We start from the raw sequence: 19,236 nt of genomic DNA on the forward strand, positions 1-19,236 counted from the left end.
GATCATGATTACACTCAAGAGCCTTGGAGACATAGTTCATTCGGGTATCTAGAGACTGATGATTATGTTGGTTACATCAGTCCAGACGTGAACTATCAAGTGCCTGGTGAAACAAGTCCATTCATAAATCAAGATATTTACGGAAAAAAACCATTCAAGGACGATCCTGGTGAACCAAGTCCGTTCATGACACAAGATACAGACGGACAAGGTTTTTTACCAACCTTTTAAACACACCGGGATATGATTTCATGGGGTTGAACCAAGATATTGTCGGACAAAGTTCTTTCGCCAACTCTACAAGTGCGCCAGGCTATGACTTCATGGGGTTGAACCAAGATCAAGCATCACAGGTGATACACAACTATATTCATCTAATTCCAAAAATCTTCCATGCGTATGTTACACGCATACATAACGTGTTAGGTGATGGAAATTGTGGGTTTCGGGCGACAGCTTCTGCTCTCGGGTACGGTGAAGATGAATGGTTATTTATCCGGAGATCACTGATGGAAGAGCTACTCGAGTTTAGAAATAAGTACACTAAGGCTTTCTTAGGCTCATTCAAAGATGTGTTCACGTCCTTGGCTTGGTCAGGATTGGGGTTTGCACATGAAAAACACTGGATGATTATGTTAGAGGCAGGATTCTTGATTGCGAACAAGTTTAATGTGATCGTTCATTTTTTATCTCAAGAAAAAAGAAACAGTTCTACTTGTTTTTCGCTTTGGAGAGGCCCTCACGAGTTCCCAGAAAAAAAAATAATTACAATTGCACACGTGAATGGTAACCATTTTATAATGGTAGAATTGCAAGAAGAGTATCCAATTGCCAGCACAAACAACCTATGGAAATTAATGAGAGAAAATGATGCAGCTGGCTGGGAGAATATATTTGAATCACGTCAAAATATGTATAAGTCTTGGATAGCACAACCTGCTACATTTGGGGGGAGTATAGATTACACCTCGGTATGTAAATTATTAAATGATGATAATAATTTTGTAAAAAAGTACTTATTTTTATATAGCTTTTATTACAGCTATAAATATAATTTGATAAATTATAACAATAAAAACTAATAATAAATACTATATCATTACTACTAATAATAATAATAAATATAATAATAATAAATATAATAACTAATTAAATAATAAACAAATACTAAATAACTAATAATTAAATAAATGAATAAAAAAAAGACAACAAAAAGACAAAACAGGCTAAAAACAAAAACAAAAAATAATTGATGGATGTGATGTTTTTGATAGGGGGGGGGGGGAATAGAATGAGCCTTAGGGATAACCGCAGACCTTTACTCTAACAAAATGTCTACGTAGCTATTTCCTTTTAAAAACTTTAAGTGTTAGCAAATCATTATTCCGTCAGAGGAAACCCTTAAAGCCCGAAGGTTTCAGCTAAATGTAATCTTCTACGTCATCTTTTTAAACCCAACCCTTACACACACAAGTGGTTTTCTATGATTATTTTGGCTTTTGTTTTTACTCATGTTTATTTTGGCTTTTGTTTTTACTCAAAATCAAATACAATAGTGGTAAGGTCTTATTTGTCAAGTACAAAAAACTTGAAGGGTCTTATTTGACCACACACACAAACTCCCCTCCCTGATGGTTTAATACAAAAAAAAAAAAAAAAAGATTGAAAAAGAATGTGGGCCCCAGCGCCCTGAAATTCCGGTAACCTTTTCTGAGAAACTTTTCTGAGAAACGGAAAACAGAGGGTGCATGGCGGAATGTGGAACTCATGCAACGCTACCGTGCGCCGATCAGCTGCTATAAAGCTCAAACAAACTTCATCCGTTGTTACTCAAACCATTTGCTCCATCGGCGACGCTAACGGAGTTTGTTCATGGGTAACTTATCTACTCTTTTTACTACTGTACTATAATTCATTATAAAATTAAGTTGTTGTTCAATTGTGATCCTTGATTATTATTTTATTATTCGTAATCATTTGGGTTTTAATATCAACTTGAAGCAATGAGATTGTTAAAATTTACGTGTTATGCATTTTATATAATTGAACAAGTTTCTGGAAATTATTTGTGTTAATTTATTCCGATTTGGAAAAAAAACACATCGTGATTCTTTTAGATCACACTTGTTTTGTAATTTATGTGTTTATAGATATGAATAAAGCGTAATTTAATGTAGATGTAATTTGGAGAAAATTTGAGTGGCGGACCTAGGATTATTTCTCATGGGTTCGGAAATTTCTAAGGATCAGTTGGGTCATTTCATATAATAAAAAAATTTGGTTCGATTAGGGTCGGATCGATTTCAGTTCAGTTTTGGATTTTTTTTCTCATGGGATGTTAAATATTAAAAATTTTCGGTCAAGTTGAGTCGGGTTGGTTCATATAATAAAAACTATTAACCAAGTTACAAAATTTAAAATACATAATAAAAATACTTTAATCGTTATTAGAAATACATAACTAAAATTAAAAAATACAACTAATGCTAACTTCATTAAAACATATACCAACAAAATAAAAAGTGTTTCCTTGTTTTAACATACTTTTTGTTTGATACCTTTCTCTTAAATTATTTTTACAAAGAGACGTCATTTACAATTTTAGATGATTAAGAATGTTTTTCAGTTATTTATTCTCAAAAAATAACATAAATTTTATGAAATTGGTTTTTTAAGATAGTAACTCCAAATCAGAATAAATAAATAAATGAATTGAGTTACAACAAATCGATTGATAAATAGTCTACAAAGTAAATCAAAATAAAATGCAAAAATAATGTAGTATTTATTGGTAAAAAGAAAAGAAAAGTTGTAGATGTTGGAAGTGATTAGGCAATAGGTTATGTACCTAGGTTGTAGCCTTGTAGGCTTGAAACAAACGGATATTTTCCAAAAGAAAAATAAAAATAAAAAATAAAAATACACACCAATAAAAAAAAATGTGTTATCTTTTTCAAACATTTCTTCTTCATTTTACTATTTGGTTATAGAGCAACTATGGCTGGCCAGAATAACCTCTTGCACTTCATCTTCTCTTCATTTTCTCTTTAATTCCAGAACATTTCATGGGTGCGGTATCAAAATTTCTTGGGGGTGCTCGAGATTAAATCATATATTTACTAAAGAAAAATAAAAATTCATGGGGTGCGCCCGCCCACCTACGCTAACACCTGGGTCCGCCCCTGATTGTCAATGATCTGTAATGTTTTGCTGTTTTAAGATCAGAAGAAGCAGGTGATGATTGATCTTTATATCCTTTTAGGATATACATATGACTTAATTATTTGCTTTTTGTTGATATACGCGCGTGAGGATCTCGCGTTATCTTATATTTGTAGATTTTCATTTGTGGCACGTTGAAATTTATAAACATTCATGTGTGCTTCTATTTATATGGAAAATAACTAGATACTATGCATCCGCGTGACGTATGCCCTTTATAGTCAACGGGGTGGTACCGTGATTGTATAACGGAACAATTCTATAACGCGTGGAAGTTCAAAATCCCCACCCCGACCTTAATGTATAACGCGTTAATATATAACGAAAATCCAATTTCGTTATTTTTACAACGCGTGATGTTTTTTTTGTGAGTGTATTGTTGGTTGGGGGGAAATTGTTGGGTGTGGTGATGAGTGATGACCACCCCCACTAAAAAAGGTTGTGAGTGATGAAAAAATGGTTGATGACATGGCGGAACTTGATTGGTGCTTGTGAGTGATAGAATTCTATCACTAGTGACCACCCCCCTCCCCTTAGTGATCGGATATGTAATATTATACTAATGTAGTATGTTATGAAGTTTATTATTCATTCAAAGAGTCTCATCTCATGTGGATGAAACAACAGGATCTATGGTAACAATTTTATATATTTACTCTAGATTGCAATCATCTTTTACCATATATCCTATTACTACTTGCCAACATAACCATATAACCAATTATTTCTTAATATTGTATAGCATTGTCTGTTGGGATCGCGCAAGAGATAGGGCATGAATTGGAATCGGAAGTGGAATATTTTGTTCCAATACCAAAACCTTATGTAAGAATGTTTGGCGCTGCGGCAAATGGAGGAGGCCGTCCCCTTGCAAGCGTACTTGAATTAACTGCTAGTAAATCTTACTACAATGTTGTAGTCGAGTTGCCTCAAGTTCAATATGAAGGTAAGTCTCATTTTTTTTTGGTCTCATTTAGCAAAAAGGTTTACAGGCATCATAGATTTTGTAAGAAACGAATTGACCCAAAACACTATTTGTCCAGTTTTTTGATGATAATCTATGTTTTTTTTAATAAAACGATTTAGTAGGTTTTATGGATTAGAAAAGGATAATATATGTGTAGGTCAGCCAAAAAAAAAAAAAAAAAAAAAAATTGGCCATGGTGATTCTGTGCTGTCAAGAAGCCACCCCCCTAAGATTAAACCAATTTTAGAATTCACACAAGTATCAATTTGGTTCTGTTTATCCAGTTTCGACAAAAGACTTGTTAAGAAAATTATACTCAAAAGAAACATTTTAAATGACAGAGTATATTTGGCGTTTTTGTCATATTACAAGGTACTAATTTGACCCGTTAGAAATATGACATGACCCAAATTGACTCAGTGACAATTAGTAATGGTTGAAATTGTGACATGTAGTGACAGAAACTATATATCCAAAAGTGCAACCATCTTAAGGAACTTTTTTTTATATGATTGTATCAGATGAAGCAAGATGTACCGTGAATATCAATAGCGAGGTGACCATTGAAGGACAGATAAGTCATGGTGCAATATATGCAGATAAGCCCATTATCGGAAACAAAAGAAAGCGGGTCCAACTATGCCCAACTGAACCATGGGCTATTTCTTTCTACTTCCCTGGCCTAGTGGACTGGTGGACCGCTTCTGTCCACGTTCCTTCAAGTAACATTATCGAAATCCTTGTGATGAAAACAATGTTGCCGCCTGAACCTACAGCCACTGGTTCGACAGCTTTTGTCACTGGGGCTGGTCATGACCTTGGTACAGTTGGTGATACCTCACTTACCCCGTCCGACATGGTGCGCGAGTAGTTTCATGTCTTTGATATCTATCTAGACATTATTATATGCTATAAGTTATCGGTCAGGACCCTTTTCGGCTTTTTATTTGAGTTGGACATCATGTTATCCGTTGAATTTTCGGTCTTTAAGTATGTAATTGTACTAAAAAGTTGTGATCATCTGGACCTCTACCGGATCTTGGCACAACTCAGTGTTGAACTTAATATATGGGCGTGTTTATGTTATATATTAGGCATGTGGTCATATATATTTATTTAGGCATGTGAGTATGTTGTCTTACATATTACGTATGTGAGATTGTGAGTTAAGTAATTGATTTTCAATTATAGATGATAGATCATGATCTTTGGCGTGTTGTTTTCCCAAGAAGGCGGATCCCGTATAACTGTATAAGGCTATGCGTTATACACAGGAAGGTGTTCGGGATGCCGACTTGTATAGAGAGACTAATACTCTTAAAAAGTGAAAGGATTATTAGCTACAAATTTAGTCACATACTCTTAAAAAGTGAATATATAATTTGCATTGGTATAAGTTAAAATTAAAAATACAATTAAAACAGATAACCAGAAACCAATAAAAGTTGAATTATATATAGAGAATAAAGAGGTTTATTACTTGTTTAATTCTAATTGTATTATACTAGGTTGGAACCCAATGTATTATACCGGTTGCATAAATAGGATTCTATATAATAAATAATAAAAAATATATATTTTTTAAACAGCAAATAACAAAAAATATATATCTTTTAAAAAAATTGTATATTGCACGTGTTTGATAAAATATAATGTCATATGTTAACACAAATAGTCATCAAGATTTATCTTTTAAAAAATAAACATTGATATATCATTTACTTATTATAAGAATTTACTTTGTTTTTTTATTTTACATAAATGTAATTCTATGTAATAAATAATAAAAAAGATATATCTTTAAAAAAAAACTAGTATATTGCACGTGTTGAATAAAATATACTGTTATATGTTAACACAGTCGTCAAGATTTATCTTTTAGAAATGAAATTTGACGTACTATTACTTAATATAACATTTTATTATAACATTTTACTTTTTTTATTTATTATTATGTTAAAAACACTTTTATTACATGGGGTTGAATCCCGGTTTTATGATACATTCAAATTATGAGATACAAATATTTTATTTAGTTTTATGCACCTTCATGCTTATTTGTTTATTTCATTTATAAAACACTCGTCTTAAATTTGTATTCAAGAGAGTTACGGTACAAAAATGTGGAGATCGATCCCTATGTTTTTATATATTTAATCATTTTTATGAATTATACCGTAGAATCGAGAATTAAATTCTCTTTAAATAGAGTATAGAATTGTTATATTTAAAAATTGTGTTCTTTCTACATGTTGATACAATGTGCGATATATGATGGGTTTAAACCAATTATAATAGTACGTCTACTATTATAGCTATGCGTCTAAAAACACTTACAACTTGATGGAAGCATATATACGGATCTAGAATAATTATTTAATTCTTGTAAAAAACAATAATACGATTATTAAGTATATATGAAACGGGAACCTTTGACATCTGTGCTTGTGATATCATTGTACAAACTCTAAACAATACAATATTAATAAAACAATGTGTTTTGATCCCAATGTTTGTCATTTATGTTTGATTTTATGCACATGTTGATTTTTGATCGATTTTGAACTCTATATCGCTTTCTGGGGAGTTATACGCAAACTGATGCGTAAACACGATCAATTTAACGCGACAAACATTCCGGAACAACAACATAAACTTAACATACCTTAAATAACGTTTGCATAACTTATAAATAAGTTTTAAAGGCTTTGGTATGTCAAAAACAAGTTTATTCGCTCTTAGGGACTATTTGAGTCAACTTGCAAAAGTCTACCTTTTCGTAAGGCAACGTACAGTCCGGAACTTGATCATAAGTTAAACATACCATATATAACCTAAACATGGCTTAGAAATAAGCTTTGATGGGTTCGGTGTGTGAAAACATGCTTATATGATCTTACAGGGGCTAAAAGTGTCAAAAACGGTGTAAGTTTGCATTTTCGCGCATATCTTACGTTCTGACCACATCTGGACATCCAAAATTTTTGTACACACTAAAATACTTTTATTTTAGTGATCGGCATGCAAAAAATACCACTCGTCGCTTAATTTGGTTCGTTTTCGCGTCCGTTTGAGTTTTGTCGTAATTTAGCGAACAACGCGACCGTACGACCAAACGAGCCGACATCCGAGAGTTTTCTAAGCACATTTTGAGTCCTTTAAACTTTATTGACCTTGTAGAGCCTTGAAAATGGCTTAACGGGTGTCAAAAGTGCCTAAAATGGACTCGAACCTAGTGCAGGGACCTAAACTGTAATTTATGAATCTTGTGCTGAACTAGGGAACCCACACGGGCCACGTAAGCCCAGCTTACATACTTACGCGGGCCGCCTGAACAGCCCAGCGACCAGAAAGTTTGTTTTTGCTGCTGTTTGATAATTCACGGGCTGTTTATGCAAATTCTTTGTGTGGTAACCAAGTTATCCCTTCTCCAAGGCTTTGAACCTGCATCCAACAAGTGTATGGTTGAGATTTCTTGCTTCATAACCACACAAACACTTGTCTTGATCTTGTAAACTCACCACAACTATAAATAGCATGCCAAACTTCCTCATTCACTTGCTCATTCCTCTCTTCTCTTCTCTACATCTGCTTTGGAGAGCTTCCTAATCTGATCGGAGGTTTATTCTTAGTAGAAAAGATAGCAAGGACCCTTAGTGAGCATTCTTTCATTCTTTTATTGCTTACTAGTTTAAAAAGTCAAATAGTGTTTGACTTTCAGTTTGACCAGTCAATGGTCAACGCAAAGTTCAGTTGAACTTTGCAATGTGATTGTAATCACATTGGTTATAATCCTTAGTGATTATACCTACTGATTACCACGTTAACTAGGTGTAGTGACGAGTCAAAGTTTCGGTCAAAATGCGTTTTAGCATGCATTTTGCCTCGGAACTACTTTTAGGTATCAAAACACTTTGTTTTGATACCAAATCAGTAGGTTAAACATGTTTTGACATGTTTAACTCGTCACTGTTAGTTTAGTGCTTGTTTAGGGTCGTAAGTTTAGCGGCCTAGACAACCGCTTAGACTTTCGAACCCGACCCGTTTGGTCGATCTTTAGGATCCGACCAAGCTTAGTTAGTGATCATAGTTGCATAGGGAATAACCACTGAGGTTATACCTTATGATCACATAGGATTGGTTAGTCATTTGCTAGTTAGCTTGTATGCCCATAGGAAATGACCAAAACGCCCTTTTGAAGCATAAATCTGAATTTTACCTATGTGAACATATTTTTGACATATAATCTGATTTAGTAACATGTTTACGGATAATTGGGCATGTAAGACTTGGCATAGCACATAGATAACCATCCGAACATAGTTTTACGCAAACGACGCATTCTAGTAGCTTATGTTACCATAATGGGTCGAAACGGGTCAAAAGCACTTAGTTAGACTTTCCAATCAGAATGTAGGGCCTATTAAATCATACCATATGAGTTCCAATACTCATTTGATTTATAGAACCTCATTCTATCCTATCTCCCGATTTAGGATCCGTTATTAACATAGTTACCTATACTAGGTGCCGGTTGATTCGTGATCCTCGGAGCCTTATTTTGGTCTTATTCTCAAGACTATTAGGCAATCCCAAGTGAGTACATAGTTCCCCTCTTTTACTGTTTTCAAATACTTTGGGGTGATACACATGTACATACGTGTTACTTTCATGCATTTCATACTTTTATGACATAAACATGCTAGTTTCACCTAGTACACTTATAGTACATGCTTTCAATTATGTTTTGCTATGTATGTCAAGCATGCTAGCGAATTGATTTATTACACATTTGTTGCATATGTTTACTTAGCATATGTACACATTGTTTTACATGACATTTATGCTATGTATGTTTACTAAGCATGCTAGCACATTGTTTTACATGAACATTTCTACTAGGCATGTTTACTTAGCATCCCTAGTACATGATTTTCATAGCATGCTTACATTGGTTATGACAATTGGTGTGTTTAATCGGGACAATAATACATTCATTAACATTAGCTACGCCGCTCGGACTTATGTAATGGTACCATAGGAATTGACAACTCCCGTTTCCGACTTCCTAGGTTTGTTTTGGAAGTTGGGAATGACAGAATCCGACTACATAATTTAGATAAACCTTTAATTCGTTTAAGGGTTTGTCGCCACAGTCGCAAGGCTTGAATGTATGCGATTAACATTACTGCATAAATGTTTGTAATCATAAAGCATTGTTTTTCTGCAAAACATAACATTTGAATTAAACTTAGGTTTATTCAAGAACATTGTTTTGTACATTTTCTATGGGGTTGAGTAGCTTCTAGTTATTCACTATACATGACGTTTGTTACACCTTGACATCATCACATAGTTTAAGTAGATGATTTCCTACTTGCTATGCATTTCATTGGTTATACATGATACATGTTACATATGACATTGAACATGGTTTATACATAAACATTTTTGACATTAAACATGACATCTTGGGTGGTTATTGATAAGTGATTTATGTAACGGGGCTTTGTGTTATATGATAAAAGCATGGTGGATACGCCGCTGGTACTTCCTATATATAAGTGCTTTTATTGTATTATGCATTGTTGCGTTATCTAAACCACTTGGGCAAGACATGGAACATTTTATACAAGAACATGACATTGTTTTACAAAGTACACATTTTACAGAAATTCCTTTTCACTTGGTTATTCATTTAACCATGCATTGTTCTTTCATTATCATTTGATTTTCATATCGATTTTCACATGGTTTTACAAAGGAAAACAATTTTACAAGGTTCATGACTACATTTTTGTTAAACACTTCTTTCAAATCCAAGTCATGAATCTGCATAAGCAAAACCTATGTATCTCACAGGCATTTTTATGCTGACGTACCTATTTTTACATGTGTTTTAGGTGCTAATGCATGATGATGTTTGTGCTACACTTAGACGGACTCGGGCCTTAGTGACTTAAAAGACAATTATTATGTTATTTTAGTTGAACTCAAAAACAATGTAAAACTTTAATTAATAATACATAACTTTATTTACCATGGTTGTCGAAACAATAATTCTGTCGCAATCACTCCCCGGCGTTTCCTCCGCGGTTTTTGGTTGTTTTGGCGCGACCGGGGTGTGACAGAACCTTTGATTCCTAATTTACCATAATTTCAATCACAGAACTTCAAAGTATATATATCTACTCATAATAAAAACAAACGTTTGTGTTTATCTAAATTTTTGTTTAGAATTATTTATAGAAAAACAAATATTTATTCTTATCTAATTTTTTGTTTAAAATTATTATTACTAATTTTTTTTTGTTTAAAATTATTATTATTATTATCATTATTATTTAATATGGTCTATATAAAAACAAACGTTTATCCCCATCTAACTATTTATTCTTATCTAATATTTTATTTAAAATTATTGTTATTTAATATGAGAGATAAATAGGAAAATAAGGTAAGAAAACACGAGAAAATGACACGTGTCCAAAAAAGATTTCATTTATTAGTATATTATATTATCTTATATTATATTATATTATATTATATTATATTATATTATATTATATTATATTATATTATATTATATTATATTATATTATATTATAATATATTATATTATATTATATTATATTACATTACATTACATTACATTACATTACATTACATTACATTACATTACATGATATCATATCATATCATATCATATCATATCATATCATATCATATCATATCATATCATATCATATCATATCATATCATATCATATCATATCATATCATATATCATGTCATATCATATCATATAAAATCAAAACACAAGTTATGTGCTATAGTAAAGTTTTCTAGCTTTTGATTAACTACTGAAGTAAATAGTGTGAGTATGTAACTAGTCCATGTACGTTATAACTTAACTCCTTATAAGCTTACACCTATACCTTTTTATACTTACCTTTTACACTTTTCAAGATTTTATTTTGTATTTTTTTTCTTTTATCTAACCAATTAGATTTTGCCACATGTCTCACTCATAACTTTGTTTTTCTTTTTTGGAGGGACACCCAATCCTCAAACGATTGACACCTAATGAACACCAATTGGTGGCAGAGTTGACGGGGAAGGGTGTGTTCCCAAAAAATATTTTAGGTGTTATGAAGGAGCGTGATGAAAATAATGTCTCTACAATTAAAAACATATATAACGCACATGATAAAATTCGAGCAACGGATCATAAAGGGAAATCTTTGATGGAGGTGCTAATGTCTCATTTAAATGATAAAGGGTATACTTTTGAAATTTCTACCAATAGAGTTTCAAACATGTTGGAAGACTTATTCTTTGTTCCTAAAATCTCATACAAGTACTTCCTTGATTTTCCACATGTGTTGCTTATGGATGTCACATACAATACGAACAAGTATAAATTGCCTTTTCTTGAAATTGTTGGTGTAACTTCTACCAACAAGACAATCTCCATAGCTTTTGCAGTTATGCGTAAAGAAACAGAGGAGAAATATCTTTGGGCATTAAACTGTTTAAAATCAGCTCTAGATGAGAGGAGCATGCAACAACCACGTGTTATAGTTACGGACAGGGAGTTAGCTCTGATGAATGCATGCGAGAAAGTTTTTCCGAATGCTACCTGTAACACCTCGAAAATTCTTGTCCATTGAAATAAAGACACGTGTCATGAGAGACAGACGTGTCAGGAAAACCGGATCAGATAAAAAGATGTACGGTAGGATTTTAGTAAAAAGGGCGTTATGTTATTAAAATACCTCTGAACGACCCAAGGACGACATGTTATTAAATCACCTCTGAGCGACCCAAATTTTTATAAATTCCAAGATCCTTAAACCGTTAGATAAACATCTTATAGAATAACCGGCTGTTTCCAAATAAATAAGGTTTCATCTTTTATATGGACTTAGGATTATCAGGATGGTTACTACTAAAATGCTGACTAAAACCTTTGAAAAAAAAAGGAATCAAAGATAGTTATTTAGTTTGTCCAATTTCCATGAGAAAACCAAGACTTGTTCTTGATAATTCCGTCAAAGTTAATGCATGCCATAAGAGTCCAAGGTATCAAAGTTCATGCAAGCATGCAAAATCTGAATTAGTGGACCCTACACTACAGTAAAGGCATGATGTTTCGACATTTCAAGGTTGCATGGTCAAGACTTAAAAGTTTTAAAAATTTTTGTCCTCTGACCATCGGTTACGGACCGCAAGGCTCTAGGCTTACGGTCCGTAAGGAAGGTACCTGGGCATTTTCAGCAAAGGTCGGTTACGGACCGTAGCCATTTCAGCATACGGTCCGCAAGAGGTGCTTACGGACCGCAAGGCCTATAGCTTACGGTTCGTAAGACTGTCGCTGGCAGCAAGTTTTGGACAGTTGCCTGTTCAACCCGTTACACCGACTTAGAATGATGGTTTTTGAAATCAGGGGCTTGATAGGCAGTATTTAGCCCTCTAGGGACACCTGGGATGATCCCCCAACCTTTGTAGAGTTGCTTGTCTCAATCTTGGACCATTTAGTTCACTATATAAGGGCATGAGGTGGTGACCATTTCATTTGCTCATTTGGGACATTGGTTCAAGACTTCTCTGGAGCTTCCCTGGACAGCAACCAACTTTCATTAGGTCCCTAATCCTTCTTAGGACTCTTGTAAGTGCCCTTAACCTCCCTTAATCCATTCTAGCTTAGTTAATTAGCTAAAAGTCAAACCGTCGTAATTAAGGTTTGACTTCGTGATTAATTAAAATATGCTCTGTCAAATCACGAATTAAAGATACCTTTAAGTAGGTAATTATGTGGGTAACAAACCCTTAAAAGGGTATTTTCAGATTCCCACTCTAAGCATGTCAATTGTCGAGTCAAAGCTAACTTTAAAAAGTCAACAGAATGCTTAAATCCGAATTAACTTATAATTAGCAATGTAGGATGCATGCAACCTGTTTTAACATTAATATAAATTGGTAAATAATGTAAGAACATGTTCCAACATGTTCAACTCGACAATTTTCTGTTTAGACCCGGTTTGGAACCGAAAGTCACATAGTTTGACTTTCGCTTTGACTTTCAGTTCTGGCCCGGTTTAGTCATGATTAAGATTGCCATAGAGCTCCTTTTGGACCTAATAACATGTTCAGTATATCCTCCTGTGATTATACAACTTGGTTCATTAGATATCTTGATCGTATGCATGTTTTCGTTAAATGCCCATATGTTGACCATATGCATGGTTCATTAGATACCTTCGAAACTAACCGGTCTAAGCTTAGGCTATGTTAAAAGACCCGTTAGGATTCTAATAGGTTATTATAAACCTTCGTTCCAGAATAGGAGACCAGTAAAAGACCCTTGCATTTGCTTTTGTGGTTTATACTTGCTCAGGTAAATACTTTTAACTTATTTTCCCTTATATGGGCTTGGGGGTACGGTATATAAAATACCGCTTGGTCGGGCAATTGACCCTAACTCATTAGTAGTTGGGTATTATCAATGTGACCCGTTTGAAAACTAGTTTTGTTTGTTTTACGCCTTTGGGAGTTTAATGACCATGTCCCGGATATCCTTGGCATCATTTTAAGAAATGGCCACGACCTTGACACCCGGGTGTAGGCGTACACCCGGTAATGTGTCCATATTTATTAAGGTATAAACGTTGGCTTCCCGCCGCGGATTTATACTGAGTGGTGTGTCAATTAACCTTAAACCCGGCACGACCCGGGCGACTGAACGCATAACGAACATGTAATTCTTTTACAAGTTTAACTATGATTAATTATTCCCAAGTTATAAAAAGTTTTGTGCCTTGTGCATTCAAACCAATTTTTCTAAATATTTTCAAAATGAGTCAGTTAAATTGTATTTACCAGTGCAAACTGACGTATTTTCCCCAAAAAGATTAAGTGCAGGTTCTACACGGAATAGGCTGACTTTTCCTTAGCATCATAGAGTCTCGCAAGCTTTGGGATGCATTTATCTGTTGAACAATTACCTCTTTTATTCCGATCTGCCTGTGGATCTATTTCGACTACTTGTGATACTTAGATATTACATTTGATGGTTGAAGTAAATCTATTCTTATTGCTTCCGCTGTGTATTATAATTTGTGTTGTTTGAAAATGATGATATCAACTACGTCAATAATCCCCCACCGGGCCCACCGTTGACACGTGGAAATTTGGGGTGTGACAGGTTGGTATCAGAGCCAACACCGAGTGAATTAAACACTAGCCTTTTGTGTTTAATCTCAGTGCACAACTATATTCATCTAATTCCAAAAATCTTCCATGCGTATGTTACACGCATACATAACGTGTTAGGTGATGGAAATTGTGGGTTTCGGGCGACAGCTTCTGCTCTCGGGTACGGTGAAGATGAATGGTTATTTATCCGGAGATCACTGATGGAAGAGCTACTCGAGTTTAGAAATAAGTACACTAAGGCTTTCTTAGGCTCATTCAAAGATGTGTTCACGTCCTTGGCTTGGTCAGGATTGGGGTTTGCACATGAAAAACACTGGATGATTATGCCAGAGGCAGGATTCTTGATTGCGAACAAGTTTAATGTGATCGTTCATTTTTTATCTCAAGAAAAAAGAAACAGTTCTACTTGTTTTTCGCTTTGGAGAGGCCCTCACGAGTTCCCAGAAAAAAAAATAATTACAATTGCACACGTGAATGGTAACCATTTTATAATGGTAGAATTGCAAGAAGAGTATCCAATTGCCAGCACAAACAACCTATGGAAATTAATGAGAGAAAATGATGCAGCTGGCTGGGAGAATATATTTGAATCACGTCAAAATATGTATAAGTCTTGGATAGCAAAACCTGCTACATTTGGGGGGAGTATAGATTAAACATCGGTATGTAAATTATTAAATGATAATAATTTTGTAAAAAAAATACTTATTTTTATATAGCTTTTGTTATAGCTATAAATATAATTTGATAAATTATAACAATAAAAACTAATAATAAATACTATATCATTACTACTGCTAATAATAATAAATATAATAATAATAATAATAACTAATTAAATAATAAACAAATACTAAATAACTAATAATTAAATAAATGAATAAAAAAAAGACAACAAAAAGACAAAACAGGCTAAAAACAAAAACAAAAAATGATTGATGGATGTGATGTTTTTGATAGGGGGGTGTAATTAGTAAATAGGGGGGGGGTGGGAATAAAATGAGCCTTAGGGATAACCGTAGACCTTTACTCTAACAAAATGTCTACGTAGCTATTTCCTTTTAAAAACTTTAAGTGTTAGCAAATCATTATTCCGTAAGAGGAAACCCTTAAAGCCCGAAGGTTTCAGCTAAATGTAATCTTCTACGTCATCTTTTTAAACCCAACCCTTACACACACTAGTGGTTTTCTATGATTATTTTGGCTTTTGTTTTTACTCATGTTTATTTTGGCTTTTGTTTTTACTCAAAATCAAATACAATAGTGGTAAGGTCTTATTTGTCAAGTACAAAAAACTTGAAGGGTCTTATTTGACCACTCACACAAACTCCCCTCCCTGATGGTTTAATACAAAAAAAAAATAGATTGAAAAAGAATGTGGGCCCCAGCGCCCTGAAATTCCGGTAACCTTTTCTGAGAAACTTTTCTGAGAAACGGAAAACAGAGGGTGCATGGCGGAATGTGGAACTCATGCAACCCTACCGTGCGCCGATCAGCTGCTATAAAGCTCAAACAAACTTCATCCGTTGTTACTCAAACCATTTGCTTCATCGGCGACGCTAACGGAGTTTGTTCATGGGTAACTTATCTACTCTTTTTACTACTGTACTATAATTCATTATAAAATTAAGTTGTTCAATTGTGATCCTTGATTATTATTTTATTGTTCATAATCATTTTGGTTTTAATATCAACTTGAAGCAATGAGATTGTTAAAATTTACGTGTTATGCATTTTATATAATTGAACAAGTTTCTGGAAATTATTTGTGCTAATTTATTCCGATTTGGAAAAAAACACATCGTGATTCTTTTAGATCACACTTGTTTTGTAATTTATGTGCTTAGGATTATTTCTCATGGGTTCGGAAATTTCTAAGGATCAGTTGGGTCATTTCATATAATAAAAAAATTTGGTTCGATTCGGGTCGGATCGATTTCAGTTCAGTTTTGGATTTTTTTTCTCATGGGAGGTTAAATATTAAAAATTTTCGGTCAAGTTGAGTCGGGTTGATTCATATAATAAAAACTATTAACCAAGTTACAAAATTTAAAATACATAATAAAAATACTTTAATTGTTATTAGAAATACATAATTAAAATTAAAAATACAACTAATGCTAACTTCATTAAAACATATACCAACAAAATAAAAAGTGTTTCCTTGTTTTAACATACTTTTTGTTTGATACCTTTCTCTTAAATTATTTTTACAAAGAGACGTCATTTACAATTTTAGATGATTAAGAATGTTTTTCAGTTATTTATTCTCAAAAAATAACATAAATTTTATGAAATTGGTTTTTTAAGATAGTAACTCCAAATCAGAATAAATAAATAAATGAATTGAGTTACAACAAATCGATTGATAAATAGTCTACAAAGTAAATCAAAATAAAATGCAAAAATAATGTAGTATTTATTGGTAAAAAGAAAAGAAAAGTTGTAGATGTTGGAAGTGATTAGGCAATAGGTTATGTACCTAGGTTGTAGCCTTGTAGGCTTGAAACAAACGGATATTTTCCAAAAGAAAAATAAAAATAAAAAATAAAAATACACACCAATAAAAAAAAATGTGTTATCTTTTTCAAACATTTCTTCTTCATTTTACTATTTGGTTATAGAGCAACTATGGCTGGCCAGAATAACCTCTTGCACTTCATCTTCTCTTCATTTTCTCTTTAATTCCAGAACATTTCATGGGTGCGGTATCAAAATTTCTTGGGGGTGCTCGAGATTAAATCATATATTTACTAAAGAAAAAAAAAATTCATGGGGTGCGCCCGCCCACCTACGCTAACACCTGGGTCCGCCCCTGATTGTCAATGATCTGTAATGTTTAGTTGTTTTAAGATCAGAAGAAGCAGGTGATGATTGATCTTTATATCCTTTTAGGATATACATATGACTTAATTATTTGCTTTTTGTTGATATACGCGCGTGAGGATCTCGCGTTATCTTATATTTGTAGATTTTCATTTGTGGCACGTTGAAATTTATAAACATTCATGTGTGCTTCTATTTATATGGAAAATAACTAGATACTATGCATCCGCGTGACGTATGCCCTTTATAGTCAACGGGGTGGTACCGTGATTGTATAACGGAACAATTCTATAACGCGTGGAAGTTCAAAATCCCCACCCCGACCTTAATGTATAACGTGTTAATATATAACGAAAATCCAATTTCGTTATTTTTACAACGCGTGATGTTTTTTTTGTGAGTGTATTGTTGGTTGGGGGGAAATTGTTGGGTGTGGTGATGAGTGATGACCACCCCCACTAAAAAAGGTTGTGAGTGATGAAAAATGGTTGATGACATGGCGGAACTTGATTGGTGCTTGTGAGTGATAGAATTCTATCACTAGTGACCACCCCCCTCCCCTTAGTGATCGGATATGTAATATTATACTATGTAGTATGTTATGAAGTTTATTATTCATTCAAAGAGTCTCATCTCATGTGGATGAAACAACAGGATCTATGGTAACAATTTTATATATTTACTCTAGATTGCAATCATCTTTTACCATATATCCTATTACTACTTGCCAACATAACCATATAACCAATTATTTCTTAATATTGTATAGCATTGTCTGTTGGGATCGCGCAAGAGATAGGGCATGAATTGGAATCGGAAGTGGAATATTTTGTTCCAATACCAAAACCTTATGTAAGAATGTTTGGCGCTGCGGCAAATGGAGGAGGCCGTCCCCTTGCAAGCGTACTTGAATTAACTGCTAGTAAATCTTACTACAATGTTGTAGTCGAGTTGCCTCAAGTTCAATATGAAGGTAAGTCTCATTTTTTTTTGGTCTCATTTAGCAAAAAGGTTTACAGGCATCATAGATTTTGTAAGAAACGAATTGACCCAAAACACTATTTGTCCAGTTTTTTGATGATAATCTATGTTTTTTTTAATAAAACGATTTAGTAGGTTTTATGGATTAGAAAAGGATAATATATGTGTAGGTCAGCCAAAAAAAAAAAAAAAAAAAAAAATTGGCCATGGTTGAAATTGTGACATGTAGTGACAGAAACTATATATCCAAAAGTGCAACCATCTTAAGGAACTTTTTTTTATATGGTTGTATCAGATGAAGCAAGATGTACCGTGAATATCAATAGCGAGGTGACCATTGAAGGACAGATAAGTCATGGTGCAATATATGCAGATAAGCCCATTATCGGAAACAAAAGAAAGCGGGTCCAACTATGCCCAACTGAACCATGGGCTATTTCTTTCTACTTCCCTGGCCTAGTGGACTGGTGGACCGCTTCTGTCCACGTTCCTTCAAGTAACATTATCGAAATCCTTGTGATGAAAACAATGTTGCCGCTTGAACCTACAGCCACTGGTTCGACAGCTTTTGTCACTGGGGCTGGTCATGACCTTGGTACAGTTGGTGATACCTCACTTACCCCGTCCGACATGGTGCGCGAGTAGTTTCATGTCTTTGATATCTATCTAGACATTATTATATGCTATAAGTTATCGGTCAGGACCCTTTTCGGCTTTTTATTTGAGTTGGACATCATGTTATTCGTTGAATTTTCGGTCTTTAAGTATGTAATTGTACTAAAAAGTTGTGATCATCTGGACCTCTACCAGATCTTGGCACAACTCAGTGTTGAACTTAATATATGGGCGTGTTTATGTTATATATTAGGCATGTGGTCATATATATTTATTTAGGCATGTGAGCATGTTGTCTTATATATTACGAATGTGAGATTGTGAGTTAAGTAATTGATTTTCAATTATAGATGATAGATCATGATCTTTGGCGTGTTGTTTTCCCAAGAAGGCGGATCCCGTATAACT

The 19,236-nt window shown here is 33.7% G+C and overlaps 1 protein-coding gene across 1 annotated transcript; it reads left to right on the top strand.

The window, feature by feature from the left end:
* Nucleotides 1-193: 193 nt before the first annotated feature.
* Nucleotides 194-18,858, top strand: LOC110875397. Its single transcript, XM_022123594.2, has 4 exons — nucleotides 194-386; nucleotides 14,484-15,051; nucleotides 18,002-18,205; nucleotides 18,509-18,858. Exons 1-4 carry the CDS (start codon nucleotides 252-254, stop codon nucleotides 18,856-18,858), a joined length of 1,257 nt encoding a protein of 418 aa, XP_021979286.1. The 5' UTR covers nucleotides 194-251.
* The last annotated feature ends 378 nt before the right edge of the window (nucleotides 18,859-19,236 follow it).

This window comes from Helianthus annuus, chromosome 16 (genome assembly GCF_002127325.2).
Source record: "Helianthus annuus cultivar XRQ/B chromosome 16, HanXRQr2.0-SUNRISE, whole genome shotgun sequence".
Classification (NCBI taxonomy): domain Eukaryota; kingdom Viridiplantae; phylum Streptophyta; class Magnoliopsida; order Asterales; family Asteraceae; genus Helianthus; species Helianthus annuus.